Consider the following 18969-nt stretch of genomic DNA (forward strand, 5'->3'; position numbering starts at 1 on the left):
CGTGACAGCATTGTGGCAGTCACTGCACTGCAGCGAACTGAGACCGGGTCTGGAGTGCTTTTCCAATCTGGCTGTCCGTGCCCACTGTGACAGGAGTGTCAGAAAGTAGTGAATGACTCAAGGTGTGTCTCCCAGATGCCCAAATCCACAGCCTGCTCGGTCCCTCTCCGTTCACTCTCTCTGTCTCTCCTAAGAGCAGGGGGTCTCTTTCTAATAAGAACTAGGATGGCATTTGTCCTTGGCCTTGGAGTTACTGAAGAAGCGGAGGGTAAGACAGGACACGGTGTTGTAGGTTTCTAATGCATCAGAGGAGATATTTTGATATTGGCAGAAAGGGCCAGCGTTCTCCATCGCTGACCCCAAACACACCGAGCCCAGGCCGGCCCGAAGGCTGAGAGCGTGACCCTTCCCAGCACTTCTGCTCACGGGGTCCTGTGTGGTCAGACGGGGTTGGCGCTGGCCTTCACGAAAGACGGCAGACTGCAGTCCCATGATGCCAGCAAGGTGTGGCCTGCCCGAAAAAGGCGTGTCCGGAGGCGACGTGGGGGGGGGGTCTGTGGGGCTGGAGTCCTTTGGGAGAGGCCGAGCTGGGCAGCGGTGGCGGGCTCAGGAGCGGCTGAGGCGCTTGGCCACGTCGGCGTAGGCCAGCTCTATCTCTGAGTCAGCGGCACAGGTGTTGGTGAATTCGTCCCTGGCGTAGGCGTTCTTGAGGTACCGCCACAGGCCTGTCATCTCAGCCGGGAAGTCGTAGTTGCGGTATTTCTTGGCCACAATCTACAACAGAGACAGCAGGACAGAGATGGTGTGAGGGGAGAAAACAAATCATTGAGGAGGTGTTAGTGGTGGGACCCAGGATGTGCACACAGCAAAAGCCCCCATGCATCACAGCAGAAAAGCAAGTGTAGTGCAAGGGGAGAGGGCTGCCTTCTGATTTGGCTTTCATTTATTTCATTTTATAGTATTTTATTTTATATTTCTTAAGCTAATATAATCTACCCTTTGACCTGGTGATTCCAGTTCTAGGGATTTTTTTCCTTAGGAAATAATCTTGGATGTACACAAAGATTTAGATACACATATGTGATCACAGGACTATTTGGAATGGCAAAAAAAAATGGTACACAGCACAAATGTCCAGCAACATATGATTGGGTAAATACATTATTATAAATAAAGACAATGGCATCCTGGAAAGCCATTAAATGATGCTGCCCAGGGAATTCCAGTGATCTGGGAAACTCTTCAAGGTAGATCGTTAAGATTGAGGTTAAGTATAACATTCTTGGAGAAATATGTATGACCACTAGAAGTATATGTGCCAATGTATTACCAGTGGTTATGTCTCACTGACTGAATTCTAGTCAATTTTTTTCTATGTTCTCTTATCCATTTTTGTTTTACATAAGCATCTTTACTTATAGGAGGGGATAAAACATAAACAGAAAGTTAGATGCTGGAGTGCACATCTAGTTTCAGGGTACAATGTGGGAGTGAACAAAGAGCGATGTCTGTTCTCTCCCTAGTTCACCACCCTGGGGGCTGAGGACTTGGGCATTTGGGGAGAGAGGTGCTTGTGCTGAGAGAAACAGTAGCATAGTAGTTAAAAGCATGGGCTCTGGACTCCACTGAATCTGCAATCCTGACTCCACTACTGAATAGCTGTGTGACCTTGGACTAGTTACTTAACCTCTCTGAGCCCCAATTTCCTTATCTGTAAAATGGAAGTAATAATAGGCCAACCTTGGAGTAACACACACAAATGCTTGGCAGGATGGCTGACTCAGACTCAGTGCTCAAGAAACATTACCTACTATTATGATTCATTGAGACCCACATTTTACCCACTTGCGTGCATTCCTTTATTGATAGGGGCCAGGTGGTCTCTTTTATGAGGTCTCACTAGCCAGGGAGGGCTTCACAGACGTGTGACCTATGCAGTCACATGTGTCTCACCCCCTTAGTTTAATGTTCTGTTGGCAATGTCTGGAAATCCCTAATGCTTTATTTAACCTTACTTTTCTCATCTGCAGAATGGGAATATAATACACTGTGCCTTGTAGAGTTATTTAGAGATTTAAATAGCTTGCAAAGTGCAAACTACTGTGCCCAAAGGCCTGTACATTAGCTGGTCCTTCCTCTCGCCCCCTAGGGGTCAGGGTGGGGATAGCAAAGGGTAGCCTCCCTCCTGGACAGACTTCTGACTCCTTTCCTTACTTTCTTCTTAGAGAGGGGCCAGTGGTCAGGATCCTCCCACTTAGAGAACCCCAGATCAGCCACGCTGGGCTTTCACCCTCACTTTGCTGCTAGTGATGTGCAGGGTTCCCTGGAAAGCGTGCTGAGTGATGAACAGTGACATGTTATTGCATGAAAGGCTCAGTCTCATAGATATGATCACATTTCCAAGGAAGATGCATTTCCCCCCTCCATTCTCCTACTCTAGCTTTGACTGTCTACAGCAACACTAAGATCTGTTCTATTCTGAATCACAGTTACTGTTTTAGTGTCTCTCTCACTTCTCTAGGTGTGAAAAAGGACAGGAACTACACCTTCTTCATTTCTGTCCCCCTCAATAACCTCAGTAATGCTCTTGATGAGAGTAACCACAACAGTAAACATTTATTTACTAGGGCTCTGCTCCAGGCACTGCTGTGAGCACTTGGCAAGCTGCTTAAATCTCTAAGCAGAGTGGGAGAGTATTACAGTCCCACTCTGCAGATGAGAAAAGTAAGGTAAAGAGGTTAAATAAGTAGGGATTCAATAAACAGTTATAGCCCAACTGGGGGTGGCTCAGAGGGTCAGCATCGACCTAGGATCCGGGGAATCGAGGTTTGATTCCCAATCAGGACACATGCCCAGGTTGCGGGCTTGATCTCCAGTCAGGGATGTGCAGGAGGCAGCCGATCAATGACAACTGTCTCATCATTGATGTCTCTCTCTCTCTCTCTCCCTTCTTTTCTCTGAAATCAATAAAGATATATAAAAAAATTAAAATTATTTAAAAAAATAAAGTTATATTTCATCTTTACCATCTTCAGTTTCTTAACATCAAAGTGCATTTAGTGTCAAATGTAATAAAATCACTTAACTTTCGAGACTGAAGATCCTTAGCAATGAGCAAACTGAAGCCACCAGAGATTTAGTGGCTTACACAATGTGACACAGGAAAAAAATTAATTCAATCAATATCACAGAGTAATCACTAATATTCATTATTGTCCCTGCTTTCCAATGCACAGTTCTCTCCACTTTGCCACTCAGCCCTATGTAAATGATAAAGGAATATCTCTACTCAGAATCCCTCCAATGCCAGTTATTTGGCTACTGTTGCTTATCTCCAAACCTACCCTTGTATTTGCTTCTTTGTGAGCTGGGGCTGAGACTGCAAATCACACCTGTGCTTTGCCTGCAGGGCCCTGTTAAGCTCTACCAACAGGGGGCACTAGAGAGAAAGCCTGCGATGGTGGAGGAGGGCAGACCCATGTGCCCCTTCCTATTAGCTTCCTGTTCCTGTCAGTCTCTTTTGCTCCTGTAACAGCAGCTGCATCCAGTTTGCTGTTTTGCCAACACACAGGACCAGTGTCATCACACCAGCTCAGAAAGGCCATCACCCCACAGTGACCCTGTTTCAGAGAGGTTGGGTCCCAGTCCCACTGGCTGTCCTCTGAACTTGACCCCCAGTATCAGCTGCGCAGTGCCCCACCTCAGAGGCCCAAGGCCCCTCATCGAAGTTTCTAAGTTGTCACAATTCCAATCTCTTCCATCTGCTCCCCCTGCCCTGGGGGTAGTAGCTGCCTCCTAAAGGTGGAACTTTATTATACATTTTGTCTTCTTAGTTCTTCAGTACTTACTACTTTTTCATATTAAATTCTCTCAGTTAAAATGACAGGTTTGTAGTCACCAGAGAAGGCCCCCAGCCATGTCTGTCCAGCTTAGGTGTGGCCAACAAGCAAAGGTGACGGGATCAGAGCCTGCAGCAGGACACTGCCAAGAGGGAATGCTGGGGCCAGCACCCCCACCAGTTCTCCTTGTCTCTGCTCCCCTCAAGTTAAGGGTCCCTGGGGTTTGCCCCCAAGCCTTTGGAAGAAGCTTTCCTTGCTAAGGAGCAAGCCCATGGAGGAGTTGTGGGTTACAGCCTGACGGAGGCAGCAGCCTCAAGTCTTTTCATGCTGGAATTTATCCTCAAGCTTTTGAAGAATACAATAACAGAAGAAGTGCAATTTGTGAAAATATATTTGTGTTTATAGCTCCCTTCCTGTTTGCTGCAGGAGCTAGACAGATCACAGCGCCAGGCGAGGGTCCCACTGGAGGCTACGAATGCCCGCCATGTCCTGCCTTCCTAAACCTGGCACCTGCCTTAGTCACAAAACTGGTTGTTTCCTCGGGTGTTGGCTTCACTTGGGGAGATGAGACCTAGGAGGGAGCCAGACAATGAAAGTTCAAACCAGGTACTCGGTGAGCACCTGGGCCAGAGCCACTTGGCTTCCATGGATGGAGATGAACCTGAAGGAGAGCCAGGAGAGAGAGAGAGAGAGAGAGAGAGACAGAGACAGAGACAGAGACAGAGACAGAGACAGAGACAGAGACAGAGACAGAGACAGAGACAGAGACAGAGAGGACAGCACACATAAGAGTGAGAGGGTGAGATTCGCACAGGAAGCTCTGACGTTTGCAGGAACTTCCAAGCTCAAGTTCTGAATTTGCTCTTTCATATGAAAACAGTTAGCTCCCACAGCCCAGATTAAGTTTTGGCGTCGGAAGCCAAGCTGGAGGCCTGACTTGGCTCCCCTCCGCTCTTTCTGCAGTTCAGAGGTTTGCCAGGTCTCTGGGATCTGATAAGCTGGATCAGCAGAAATCCAAGGAGACAGCAGGCGAGGCCCAGCCGTTGTCCCTTGCAGGCCATCCTCCCTCTGATCCCCAGCCTCTCCCAGTGAACAACTCACTGAACTTCATCCAAGGACAGGGGCGTAACTCAGTCTTTTAGGAACTGAAGAAATTATAGGATGAGGCACACGGCCTGGGAGATCCATGTGTTTACCTTAGTCAACAAGCGAGTGTTGAGAGGGCAGTCAGTACATGTCTGAATGAGAGAGGGAAGGAGGGAAGGGAGAGAAGAAAAAGAAATGAGGAGGGGTAGGATCCACCTCTCTTCTTTAAAACATGGGAAAAATGAATTCCAAAAAGAGTAAATGACCTGCCCCAGCTAATGCTGCCAATTTTGGCAGCAGATATAAGACCAGAATTTGGGTTTCCTGACTTCTAGAATGGGAGTCTTTCCATTACATCACCTGAACTGGAATCATATCGCCCCTAATGGTGTCACTTGTACCTCAGGAAAAGAGAATAAAGGATGTTTCGGAGGGTGGAGTGGGGCATGCACTAATTAATAACTTCAAAGAGATGACACTTGGCATCTCTACCATTGGATGTACCATTGACCATGGGCTTGGCCCTGAACCCAAAGTGTCTTCATATGGAAAGGTTGTATTTGCCCAGCCCATCAGCCCTGGTATGCGTGATTCCCTCCAGGGCTCCAGCTCAGACCGAGCCCCCGGGAACACCAGTGCACACCCGGCTATGTGACCTCAGCTCAAGCTGGTGTGTGCTGTGACTGGAGGGAGGCCTGTATATCTAGCCCAGGACTTCGGCTGGAAAAGACAGGCAGAGAGCCAGCTGATCAATGACTGAGTCTGATTCTTCTCAGGGCAAGGTAGGAAGAAACTGGCTACCATAAGGACACAACTAGATGATAAAATGATCAATCAATGGGTGTTTCTGAAAGGTCCACCCTATGGCCACCATCATGCTTAGAGAAGGCCCTGTCCTCGCAGAGCTTATTTTCTGACTGAGACAGTAAGACATAAACATGTGTACAAACAGAGAACAGCCTAATTCTATGACACTATTGTATTTTTCTCCAGGCTGACAAGGGTAGGAAAGGATGTGAGAAGTGTTAGTTTAGAGAACTTTGGGGGACACAACCGCTGTATTCAAATGAGATGAAAAGAGCAGCCTCGTCCCACGTTGTTCCAGAGAATAAAGGATACAGGGAGGTGTTTGGAAGGCTGTTTTAATAATAAAAGTCGTCCAAAATGGCAGGGCTGGCTTGTGAGGCACAGGGCTCTTCATCATCAGAAATGTGTGGTCACAGCTGCACAGATGCACAGAGAATGGCCCGGTTTGGGATGGGAGATTGTTTGGGATAACCTCAGAATCCCCTTCTTTCCAACTCACAGATCCTAAGATTCGTACAGGAAAGGATTACACTGCCCATCAAAGATGGTCAGAAAGGAAAATGGTAATACAATGATGTCACTGCTTGCAGCCTCCATCCCTCCCTTCAACTGATAGATGAGGAAGGCGACTCCTGCCTGCCCTAGGGGGTTGCAGGAGGGACTGAGAAGGTGGGTCTGCACACAAAGAAAACGCGCATATGAGGGCACGTTTAATACAGAGGTGGGGGTGTGGCCAGTGGAAACCTATGAGGCAGAGGCACGAAAAAGGCCTTTGGAGTGACAGGCGTATCGTAACTATATATATGACAATAGCAACTACTATCTACCGAGCCTTTGCGATATGCCATGCACTTCATGCATATTATTCTCACCAACCCTGGAAATAGGCAATCTGTGCCTATTTTACAGGTGAAAGCTGAACCTCAGGAGCTATACAGCCAGGACGCAGCGGAGGTCTGGCTTTGGGTCCCTATTCATGTGACTTTAGAGCCCAGGCTCCCGACCAGCAGGTGGCACTGTCCTTGACTTAACTGCACAGGTGACTCCCGTCTGAGATGGAGGATCTGCGAGCATTTGCGGGTAGAGGTCTCTTACCTTGACCACATGGAGCTTGGGCAACAGATTGCAGTCGGCCAGGGTCAGCTCATCCCCATCCAGGAACTTGCGCCGGGACCCCTTGTCATCGTTCCCGAGAGTGTTGGCGTCGATCTCCTCCGGCAGAGGGGTGCTCAGGTAGTCATCCAGGTCCTTTAGTGCCTTGGTCAGGCCTCTCTCAAGGGCTGGCATGGGACAGCAAAAGGAGCATCTTTAGTCAACCTTGCCACTGAGTACAACTGCAGTCTCAGAGTAAAGTAGCTTATCCCAAACCCTGTCCCCTCATCACATTGTCAGCTCCCCAAACATACAAATACCTGGCAGCCATGAGCACAATGCAGGTGGTCTGAAAATGCAAGCCTTAACCAAACAGCAGACACTAGCTAATCCTTTTGAAAATATAGACAGATATGCCCTGCAGGGCGTGGCTCAGCGGTTGAGTATCAGACCTATGATCCTGGAGATCTCGGTTCAATTCCCTGTCAGGGCACATGCCCGGGTTGCTGGCTTGATCCCCAGTTGGGGGCTTGCAGGAGGCAGCCGATCAATGACTCTCTCATCATTGGTGTTTCTCTTTCTCTCTCTCTCTCCTAATTCTCTCTGAAATCAGTAAAAACATATTTTAAAAATATATATAGATAGATAAATGATAGGTAGGTAGATAGAGATGCAACCATTAGCATATATATCAGAACTTAGTACTTTTCAGAAGATGCAACAATAGTCAACTTTCATTTTTCTTTCTTGTGTGTGTGTGTGTATATATATATATTCCAATATTCCACAATTAACCTACATAACTTTATATAAAGAAAGGCCTGTTAAACAAGTAAATAGCAACTGTATAGCAGTCCTAGGACACATAGGCACCAGGTTTTGTGGGAGCGTTACCTATGGCTAACTCAACTGAGAAGGGAGGGAATAGGCTTCCAGGAGGACAAGACATGGGAAAGTGAGGGGCCCTGTTTGGTGCTGCCCCCGAAGAGCCAGTGGGTGTCAGGGAGACACACTCGAGGCATGTTCTAAAAATCAGCACTGTCCCAGAGGTAAGGGCCAGTGCCCAGGCAATGGGCTACACCAGAAACATGCAACCACAGCTGCCTGGAAACCTGTCAGGGCTGCAGCTCCAAGCATGAACATTTATAGGAAGACACTGTGGCAGAAGACTTTACAGCCTTGCCCCAATAATGATCTCTCCAGTCATCCACTTAGTCACAGTAACCGAACAGAACAGTCAAGAGAATAACTCCAGGAGCTCACTCTCACTGGGCAGTCATTCCACCCAGAACCTCACAGACTCCCCAGTCCTGGAGCACGGACGCAGCAACTGTCCACGGGGCTCGCAGCTCGCAGCTCGCAGCTGGGGAGATGGCTGCTGCGTCCTTCATCACAGGCCCCTGCTACTGTGTCATCAGCCCCCCTCCCAACAGCTGTTTTTCCCAGACTCTGGTTTACAGTGTGACGCTGAGATCATAGGAATCAGTCCTGATGTTAACTCCAGCAGATAAAAAGGGGTGCTGTCCCCGGAGGAAGAGCCCAGGGGACTGTCTCTTGTTCAGATTTCCCCAAATGTGCCTTCTGTTAGCTACTCCTCACATAACCTGAGTTTGTCTTTTCATAGAGGCCTTTTGTCTGAGACAATGAAATGACCCCAGCCCAAGAGAAATCCATCGGCTGCTTACTGGAATGTTTAAAAACAGACTGGAGGCTGGACATAGTTTCTCAATGCTTTCTTCTCCCTGCTGCAGCATTTGAGCTTGTACTTCATCATCTGCTTTGTGTTTCCAGTTGGGGAGAACAGAGTGAGCAGGGCTGGGAAAAATGCTTGTATTCCCCTTAGTAATTGTCTAGACTGGGATGGGACTGCAAGCCTGTTCCAGAGCAATAGTGGAGGGTGGGTACTCAGCAACGCTCATTAGGCTCCCTTCCCCCCTCCAACTACTTGTGTTTTATACTGGGTTTGTTTGCTTCCTCAAATCCTTCTACCCTTTCCAGTTTTGGAGATTATGACAAAAATCTTAATTTAAATGGAGAAAAAAAAAAAACGAATAGAATGCCTGTTGAAATTTGACCAACTGATTATCTAAAGGGGAAGAGACATATGCTGGGAAGTGAGACAGGGCAGGTTCTGATTCCAAATGCCCCTGGGAGACCTGACCAGGCCACTCAAATCTGTGCCCAAGTTGCCTGGTCTAGGAACTATCATGATGTGTGGTAAAAGAGGCCTAGGACAGCAACGGAAGATCCTTGGGAAGATTGTTCTGGATAGTTACAGAATAGTAACAGGTATGTAAAGTACAGCACAGGGACTATAGTCAATAATATTTAATAACTATGACATGGTGTCAGATGGATACTAGTTTTATCAGGGGGATCACTTTGTAAGGTATATAAATGTCTAATCATTGGGATGTATACCTGAAGCTAATATAACACTGTATGTCAACTGTGATTGAAAAATTAGAAATTATTTTTTTAAAAATTTACTGTCTTTCTAGTGACCTCTTGAGATGGAAGGGTAAACTTTGGCAATGGGCACCATTATTGCTTTATGTCACAACTGCGCAATACCAAAGTGGCCTGTTCTGAGAATGTCCTTGTGTGTCGGCTTCATCTCTCCCCCTTGTGTGTTTGGATCAGGAATGTGAAGGTTCAGTTGGTGGTCACTATAGTAGAGAGAAGAGGAGGTGTGGCAGCAGAGATGGGGCCATATGGCCTGGAGCTAATGTTGACCCTGCCCAGGGTGGATTTAATGTGAGGCTGCTAAGGCTTAAGCTTCAAGGTCCTGTCATTGCGTGGGCCCCTTCCAAGGCCTTGAAGTTGATTTTTTAAATTCTTTATTAGTACTTATTGTATTGGCCTCAGATCTCACAAGTCTTGGAAACATCTTCCACCTTGGCACTTACTAAAAGTGACCTTGGGCGAGTTTCTCAACTCTGTAGAGCTTTGGTTTTCTCATCTCAACTATGGGACTAAAAATCTCTACCCCTCACAAAGCCATTGTGAGGATTAGCTCAGGTTATGCTAGGGAGAGTGCCTCCTATAGTGCCTGGCCCACAGTAGGACGCCAATGCATGACAGCTACTGTTATTGCATCACCAAATGTGACAGTCACCCTGCTCTCCGGGATCCCTCACCCCATACCATTCATCACTCTGTTCCTGAGAAATCCAAGCTATGACAGAGAATGAGGGATTCTAAGAAGCTCCAATCATGGGGCCCAGTCCCCAGAGGAGGAAATGAGCAACCCTGCCCCAGCAGGAGAGGCAAAGGCTGACGCCCTGAAGCCCTGCCTCTCCTGCTGATTTAATGCACAGCCACAGCCCTGATCCTACGCTCCCTTGGATCCTTCTCAGTGACAAGCCCCGCTGAGAGGCACAGCCAGGGGGGATAGACACCATGGGCCTGTGTGCTAACATGCTGCATATTATCGAATAACAAATGCCAGCGCCAACACATGCACTGCCAGGTCTTTTCCATCCTATCTGCCAACTCACTGCTCTGACCCTGGCTCAGTCTGGCATCCATAGAACTTAATTATCTCTTTCGGCTGACTGCACCCAGGTCATGAAACCGTTGCTGTTGAACTTTCTGCTCTGGTGAGAGCGAGGGGGATGTAAAAGAAACCAGAGTAATAAGAGGATGTTAATTCCTTCAGTGTTTGCATTTAAAACCCTCTCTCCAAAAAACTTCTGAGTAGCGGGACTGGTTACCCTCAGACCGCAGCAAACAAGCCTGAGGGCAGGGGACCCCGAGGCGCAGGACCACTGACGTCCCAGGCACTTGATGGATACGCAGCCCTGTAACTGCCTTCTTCCCCTCTCCACCCCTTCCCATGGAGATTTATTCCGTACCACACACAAATGCACTAGGTAAAATATGTGATGAGGAAACAAGGGGGAGTAGTTCATAAATATCCTCAGCCATATGCAAACAATCTCAAATTTATTTTTCTCTTTTTTGAGGAAAAAAAAATCCACCCATTCCATGATCACTTCCAGATTCATTGAGGTTGATATTACATAAGACCCAATATTGTTTTCTCGTCATAGAGAAATAATGACTTGGAAACGGCAATTTGAGCTAAGAAAATAATATACTTTTACCAGGGCATGGAGGCTGAATGGGGACCCGGGAGCCAAGGCTCCAGCTCGGCCTCCAACAAGCTCTTGCAAGCCCAGCTCAGCCCTGGTTCCCTGGAGAGCTCTGTGCACCGGGGTGCTGACCGGCCCAAGGCCATGCGGACCCCTCAGGCTCAAATTCACTCGGAGCAGAGCAGATACCAAGGGGGGTCCTGGAAAGACAGGCGCAGCTCCGCGGGCCCAGGTTGCTGTGCTCAGTTTCTCGGGCATGTGAACTTGGGAGAGAGAACTGAAGGCCCACCTCTGACCGACCCCTGGATCCTGGATGAGGGTCTGTTCAGCTCTCCATGGAAGAGGCAGGGGCTATGGGGCTGGTCCCAAGCCCAGCACCTTCTGCCCCACTGGGTTCCTCTCACCGCTCTAACCCTGCTCCCCAGGACCAGCAAGAAATACACTTACTGAACTTCTGAAGTGGACCACGGGGATGTTTATGCCATCTAGCATTCAAATACACAATGAAGCTATCGATATGGGAGTTAATGTTCATCTCCATTTAACAGATCAAGAATCTTGGACTTATCCAAGGCATACACGTGCAAGCAAACTGTTCAAACGACTCCTGACATACAAAGAAAATGTATCTGCCTTTGTTTTTAACTGTGAGGTTTTAATACAAGCTCCCTACCCTTGGGTGGTGAGAGAACAACTTTAATTTAGTGCATTCTGGATTATAACCTAGTCTGATGTAATAATCCAATGGTCCCTCTGGAGAATTCTCAGTCTCTTTTGCATAAAAATGCTGTTTCTCAGACATCCCTGTCTGTTCTTCATCCTGAGTCATGGGAAGGGGGGGGAAGGCTCCTGTGACCTCATGGCACCGGGGAGGTGGATGTCCTGGGATCTATGGGGTAGAAGGTTTGGGGAAGCTCACACAAGTCCTGCATCTCTTCCCAGTTACCCTGAACCTCTACTCTTCCAGAGTAACCCGGGATGTTGCCCCTAAGGTGGTGGTCAGAGGTGGGATGCTGGCCTCGCTCCAAAACCCTGGAAGGAAACCAGAGCAAAGTGTCCCCTTGGGGCTTTATGGACATGTCTCTAGTTCCTTGACGCCTATGCTTGTCTCCTCTCCTTCATCCCCAAGTCCCCTGGGCAAGAAGGGATGGCCTTTTCCTGTGTCAAATGGTCCGTCAACCACAAAGCAGCGAGCCTCCCTGGAAGCTAAGCCCTCCAGGCCTGGCTCTTCATGTGCTAAAATGAAGAAATAAAGAAATTTTAAGACAATAGCTTGGCTCACAAAGCTACTGTCTTGCTGAAAATGCTATTTTGAATATCGGAAGCTAAATATTAAATTTCTTTTTCTTTCTTGGAATTCCTCTAAAGAAATCCTCATCTCTCGTGGGGCTGATGTGTGCCTAGGACAGATTAGAATCATCAACTCAGAAAGGCCAAGAGAAAAGTATTTTAAAAATAGTAACCCTACTATATGAGTTAGGAGAAAAACCAGGATTTAAAAGCAGTCTGTTGGATTCCAAAACGTAAACTTCTTCCACTCTGCAAGGTGTCCCTGTGTGCCAAGGACCACCCCTTGGCTCCCTGGCCACCCACCCAGCAGCCTTCTTCTAATGCCGCAGACCTTTCCCACACACCCTTGCTCCTTTGGCAGGAGTGTGGCCGTCAGAACATCACTCCTCAGGCCCTACCTCCCAGCTAATTTTTAAATATTTTTTTTATTGATTTCAGAGAGAGGAAAGGAGAGGGAGAGATAGACAGAAACACTGATGAGAGAGAAACATCGATTGGCTGCTTCCTGCACACCCCCTACTGGGGATCAAGCCCAAAACCTGGGCATGTGCCCTGACCGGGAATCAAACCGGTGACCTCCTGGTGCATGGGAGGATGTTGAACCAACTGAGCCACACCAGCCGGGCCCTTCCAGCCAATTTGATAACATTTGTGTTCTGCTATGAATGCCTTGATGTCAGGAGTTCCTGGTGCTCTCAGTGACCTTGACTGGAGAGCATCTACCAGGACCCTGCATATCATTTCTCAGCAACAAATACCAACTCCACCTGGACTTGGACCAATTCTATCACATTGTCTGTGAGACAGCAAAACGCCTGGGTGAAAAGTGAGCCATCCATTTGGGTTTTGCCTGTGAAGAAAGAACTATCTAGATACTGAGAAATACCCGGAGGACTGAATGAAGGTTTTACTTTTCATCTCCTCCTTTGAAATCATGTCGATATAACCAAAGGATGGGAAAAAAAAAAAAAAAGCACAGCGGTGGTTCAAGGGAGATCAAAATATTTCTCTGTCCGTCCTATATTCTTGGAGAAAAATACAAAGATGACCACACCTATTGACAATTGATCATTTTAAATATGAACAATAATGTCATGGGAACAAAAAGAAATCAAATAAGAATTTAATGTCACTTCCCCTCTCCTTTTAGAGGAAGAAGCCTTTCTTTAGAAACTGAGGGAGGTCCAATTGCAAGGTGCCCAGGAGAGAGGAGGGGGCTGGAGCAGCAGCGGATCCCTGGGAGTGACGAAGGGTGAGAAGGGGAGGTGCAGGCCAGGTGGGCGGAAATGTGGGTGCTGTTGTTTTGAGACAAGACATGGATGTTCTGAGGGGAGTTTCAGGATATTTGGCTTTGTGGTGGGCAGTGCAGTTTCCTGCCCCCAAGAAACCTTCTGTAAAAGGTCTACATTAATCTTTCCTATTTGGGGAACTAAAGTCAAGTAGCTTTTCTTCCTTGGAAAAGTCCTTAAAGACATAATATGGTGGCCCAGTTGTAGTTGGGTTACAAGTATGAATGACCACACAGAGGCAAAATTATCAAGCAGGCAAAATTATCACGTCATTGGTACCATCAAGCAGGTGAAAGCTGGGGGCCACACCCTCTGAGCCATAGTGACTCTTCTAAAGTACAGAGCAGGCTGATCCCCACAGTCCCATTGTCTCTTAAAACAATATCTATGCCAAGATGGCCCTCCTCTACTGTGCCCGGGCCCTCTGGCTATGTTAGCACGTCACTGGTACCATCAGGGAAGGGACATAGAGAACCTGGGTGGGACTGTCAGGTAGCCCTGAACCAGGGTTCCCTGAAAGGTCTTGTGATAACAGACATGGTAGCAGAGTGGTCCCTTTGGTATCCAAGAGGCCTGGGTTCGAATTCTGCCTCTGGTTCTGGTTGTTCACAGTTGTTACTAAAGCATCCTGTCCAGAGTCTGGTGCACGGTGGGACCTAACAGAAGAGAGCTACTCTTGGTATGGCTGTCGAACTCATGCTGATGAGAGAATGGGAAGGAAGGGGAGACTGAGCCAAAGTCCGAGAGCAGGAGACCAACCCAAGGCAGAAGTTGTCTGAAGGGAGCTTGTCTGAGCAGCCCAGAGCTCGCCAGGGCAAGGAGGCTCCTGGAGCTGAGAGGGTAAAGCCCACTCTCGCATTTCCCATGTTCAGGATCCAGAGTCTCCTGGAACCATCCTTTGGGTTTCGCACTGTATCTGCAGGCCATGTAGGGTGTGCCAAATTTTCTTGGTCCGGTCATTCGGAGGATTCATGTCCACCTTTGGCATCAGACCGAGAACACTGGACTTGGTCTCACAGCCAGAGAAAGGGATGTTGTCAAGTTGGCTCTGGCTGTGAAAGACCCAGGGGCTCTTACGTGGGAAGCAATTCCCAGGTCTCCGTTTCTAGGCACTGGTGAAAACAGGAAAGGTGGGGAGACAAACAGCGGTTTATGAGAAAGCAAAAGACAACAGCAGCTTCAACAGGCTCCCTACTGCTCCCTTGCGCTGCATCAGCTGGGCTGGAGGAGCTTTGGCCGCTCACGCTGCCATGGTTATCATTTGTTTGTTCTAGAAGGATTTTGGCCTTGAAAGGGAGGGCGAATTAAATGACAAACTCCTATGGTCCTTTCCAGTAAGAGGCCAGTAGATGATTCTTTACTCCCAATGCAGGATCCAAGTCTTACAACTGTGCTGAATTGAGAGGTAGGACCCAGTTGGATGCCCCATGCCTCTCTGGCAGAGAGAGCCACCCAGCGGATGGGGCTCTGACAGATTTCTGAGGCATTCGGGGTCTTCTCCTTGAGGAAAAGACAGATCTCTATATAGCTTCCTCCCCGAGCCCTATAGGGGACCATTGTAAAGAGTCATCGTTTTTTTACACAGCTCCACAAATCGAGCTGGGTTCTGCTCTATGTCCAGAAGTATAATTCCCAATAACAACAACAAAACATGTTTTGAGAGGCAAGTCTTTGGCTGTGTTTAAAACACCAGCATGGTAAAGAATTTAAGACAGCTTCAGCGTGTCCTTCATAAGGATTTTTTTTTTAAGTATGAAGGGAAACATGGATAGTATAGACAATTCCAGATTCAGATAATTTTCTGAGTCTCCTAAAAAGCCATAGTAAATTTGAAGACAAAGATAATCACTTAAGTCTTTACCTTTAGGGTTTCTTTTGTGTACACAGTCTGTACCATGTAAGCACCCCAAATGTGTATTTATCAACAGGAGGGGAAAGAGAGACGGAGAGAGACTGACTCTGAACGGAGCCAACCCAAAGAGGAAACTGCAGAAACTCCCCGGGGAGGCTCGCTGCTGGAGCCACCGGGAGAGAATGTGTTCCCTATTAGGGAGCCCAGGCTTTAGAATGGGGCGGTGGCGACCCCTGCTGGCCACACCTTAAAAAAACTCTTCTGGGTCCTCCACAGCGAACATGTATGTGTGTTTTCTATTAGGCTTTCCAGAAACTCATAAATGGTTGTAAAACCCATTGTGCTAATAGAAAGAACGACATAAATGCTGACTGAAGCTATTAATGCTGGTTGTAGTTTATGTAGCAGCCTGAATCGGGCTGAAAACTGTGAGTTTTTTACAGTGACTTTATAACAGGTTATTTTTAAGTATCAGGCCATAGATTAGGTTAAGTGCTGATGTCCAAACATTTGGATTGAGCTGGTCAGGGGAGATTCTAACTTTCTCAGGGTCATCTGTTCCAGTGTTTAGACCTAGAGACTTTTCTCCTCTGCTCTCCCTCCCTCCAAACACGCAGGCTGAAGCGATTCAACCACATTTTGTCTTGCTTCATCCTCGAAGGCCCACATCTTTTATACAAGAGCCATTAACAAATTTAAAAATTGTCACCACAACTCTAAATTTAAATAGTTACTGGTTTTACTCATTCTGTGACTGTCCTGAATTCTCTGCCAGCTGCCCATTCTCTCGTTTGTTAAACAGGGATCTATTGAGTGCCCACTGGGGACCAGGTGTGGCGCCCCTTGTCCCTCCTGGGATTGCTGTCCAATGGTGAAGCTGAGTTGTTGAGTATATTTAGGGAAACACATATGGTTGTTGTTCAATCAGTATATGTTGGTTTATGAACTGATTTGATCAGTCTCCTAAATGACCTACCTACTCTTGTTTTAAAGCTCAGCACCACATACGTTTTAAATAATGGGTTATATTCATTGTGTGTTATGCACAGGTCAAGAGCACAGACGTGGGGCCAGCAGCCCGGGTTGGGATCCCGGCTCTGCTACGTACTCTCTTGGGCAGGTTGCTTAACCTCTTGTGCCTCAGTTTGCTCAGCTGCAAAATGAAAATCATAACACAGGACAACATATGGGGTTACAGTCAGTCATGCTTGCAGAGGGCTTGGAGAGCTACCTGGCCTGCAAGGAGTGGTTCTTACATGCAATCTGGGAGGATGCTGGTGTATAAGAACCAAAGCAAACAAAACAGCTAGAAAAATAGCCTGCTTGACAAATACTGTCCTTGACTTGTCCTCCACCCTGAGGAAGTCATCCCAGATGAGTCTGCAGTCTTTTCTTGCCTACTCAGCTGGTCCTTTCTCTCTGACTCTGCAGCCGTAACCACAGCCCCACCAGAGCGAGCCTTCTTCCTAACAGTGCAAAGGGCAACCTGAGAAGGGAGGTTCAGCAGGGGCTGGGGGTGGCCGATACTTTTGCAGAATTTCCCAGCTATGCCACAATTATACCTGTCGCTCCCCTTACTCAGAGCAGTTCTCTGGGTGCCCTCGCTTGCCCCCACACAGATTACAGTCTGGGGAGAAGCTATTCACTGGGTGTTTTAGTTGCACAGTTTTTACTATGTGAGTCTTGCGTCTCCCAAAGTTTGAAGTAAGGGTGTAGCAGATTAAGAGTGCAATTTTATGCTTCTGTTTCCCAAAATCTAGGCGGGGTAATGATATAGGTGTGATGAACTCCAAAGGAAAGCCTAAAGTAGTGTGTCTTTCTTTCTTTTCTTTTTTCTTTTTTTTTCTTTTTTGGCATGGCTAGATCTGATATTTCCACCATAGTTCTAAAAATATCATCTGAAGTTGAAAGTAAATTATATGCAAGAATTCATTCTTACCTTTTTTTGTTACTAACACAGAACACAGATTTTTTTCAGAGTAGCAATGTGCCTGGTCACTAATAACTATCTTTCCAGATTCCCAGACTTTCAGCTAAACAAGGGCAAAGGGCCAATTTCTGGCCGATGAGATGTAAGTGGAAATTTATGAATAAGCTTCTGGGAAAGAAAAGGCAAGACACAGCTAGCATTGCCTGGAACTCAGATGTAATGTCTGGAAGTAGAGCAACCATATTGTGACATGAGGATGAAAGCCACATGCTAAAGATGGAGAGTCCGGTGCTCTAAAGAACTGGACCCAAGACTTTTTTAAGCAACTATACTGCTTAGAACTCTACTCTCTGGACTTCTTGTTATGTGAGAACCAAGCTCCTATTAACAAATAAACATTTATAAAGAGTGCTCAGAGCAGTGCATGACACATAGTAAAAGGTTATATAGGTTTTTTCTAAGTAAAATAAAATAAATATTTGCTTTAGCCTCTGTAATCAGGTTTCCAGTATATGCAGCCAAACACAATCTTCACTAATACACAAAGATATTGCCAATATTTCATCATTACATTATTATTCTAGCACCTTCCACAGTACCTGGTACTGAATAAGTGTTTTTTGAAGAAGAAAAAAAAAAAAAGAGCTCTTCAGTGGGATTTGAGGAAAGGTGAGGGACCCTAAAATGTGACTCTGTATGTCTCCATATGCTCTAGGCTTTGTCTCCCTAGAGGACCCCCAGTGGCTCCCTTTTTCTGTGTGATGATAGCACTGGGTCTCTTGGGGATGGATGGAAGGATTCCACTTGTTTGGACTGACATGCCCCCCTGCATGGTCATTGGAGCCAAATGAGGAGCATAAACTACCACAAGCCTGCACCTTTCTGCCAACTGACACAGGGAGAACTGAGGTCAGGGCCAGGAATGGGCAAAGTGCTGAGTAAAACTTATCTTTGAGGTTCCCACGATGGAAACAAAACATGGGTAACTCAGTGTGCATGTCAACGGGCATGTATGTGACCATCAGAGCTAGAGCTGGATGTGGAAGCAGTAAGTCACGTGACTTGACCCCCTTCTCCAGAATATTTAAGAACAAAAGGGGTTCTGGACATGGGCACAGAGAAACATTTTTCTTACTATGATCCAGGGCTACCTAGAAAAATAATTTGACCTCTGGCTTCTGGCGGGATGGAGTGACACTGGAATTTAGTCTTCTGTGATTTCTCTTCTGATTCTTGGTGAAGTTCACCTTTAACAGTGAATATAGTGCTCTTTAAATGTAGTTTATAAAAATAAGGGTGACCAAAAAATACACTCAAGCAAACGCCACCACCCCACTGATGGTCTTCAGGAGAATTGTTCAGATTACACTCTTTTATTGATTGATTGGTTCGAAATGAAGTTTGTGTTGTTGTTTTCCCACAGTGAAGCTTGATTTACTATAACGTAGGCTATCAAAGTTTTGTACGTTCTCGGCTGAAAGATAGTTCTAGACACAGAACATCATAATCTTTCATTGAAGGCTGAAAAGTTTTAAAGGTAATCAAGAGAATGGATGTGCCTGAAATGTGGCCCCAGGGTTCAAGGTGAAGGGTGGACAGGCTGGAACAGGAAGTGGCTTGGAGGAAGTGCCCTGACCTTGATGAGTCAGGCTGGGCCCTCTCAACACCTCTCAGGTAAATGAGTGTT

General features: G+C 46.9%; 1 protein-coding gene across 2 annotated transcripts in view; it reads right to left on the bottom strand.

Moving 5' to 3' along the window:
* Positions 1-580: 580 nt before the first annotated feature.
* CLIC5 (CLIC family member 5) overlaps positions 581-18969 on the bottom strand; it is a 136901-nt gene continuing 118512 nt past the window's right edge. For both annotated transcript variants that reach the window (XM_016212695.2, XM_087817124.1), the window contains exons 5-6: positions 6828-7012; positions 581-774 (exon numbers count right to left, since the gene is read on the bottom strand). In XM_016212695.2, the coding sequence (XP_016068181.2) occupies positions 607-774; positions 6828-7012 (353 nt within the window). In that variant the 3' untranslated portion in view covers positions 581-606. The remainder of the gene's footprint in view (positions 775-6827; positions 7013-18969) is intronic.

The sequence above is a fragment of the Miniopterus natalensis genome, chromosome 5 (assembly GCF_054644295.1).
Source record: "Miniopterus natalensis isolate mMinNat1 chromosome 5, mMinNat1.hap1, whole genome shotgun sequence".
Taxonomy (NCBI): domain Eukaryota; kingdom Metazoa; phylum Chordata; class Mammalia; order Chiroptera; family Miniopteridae; genus Miniopterus; species Miniopterus natalensis.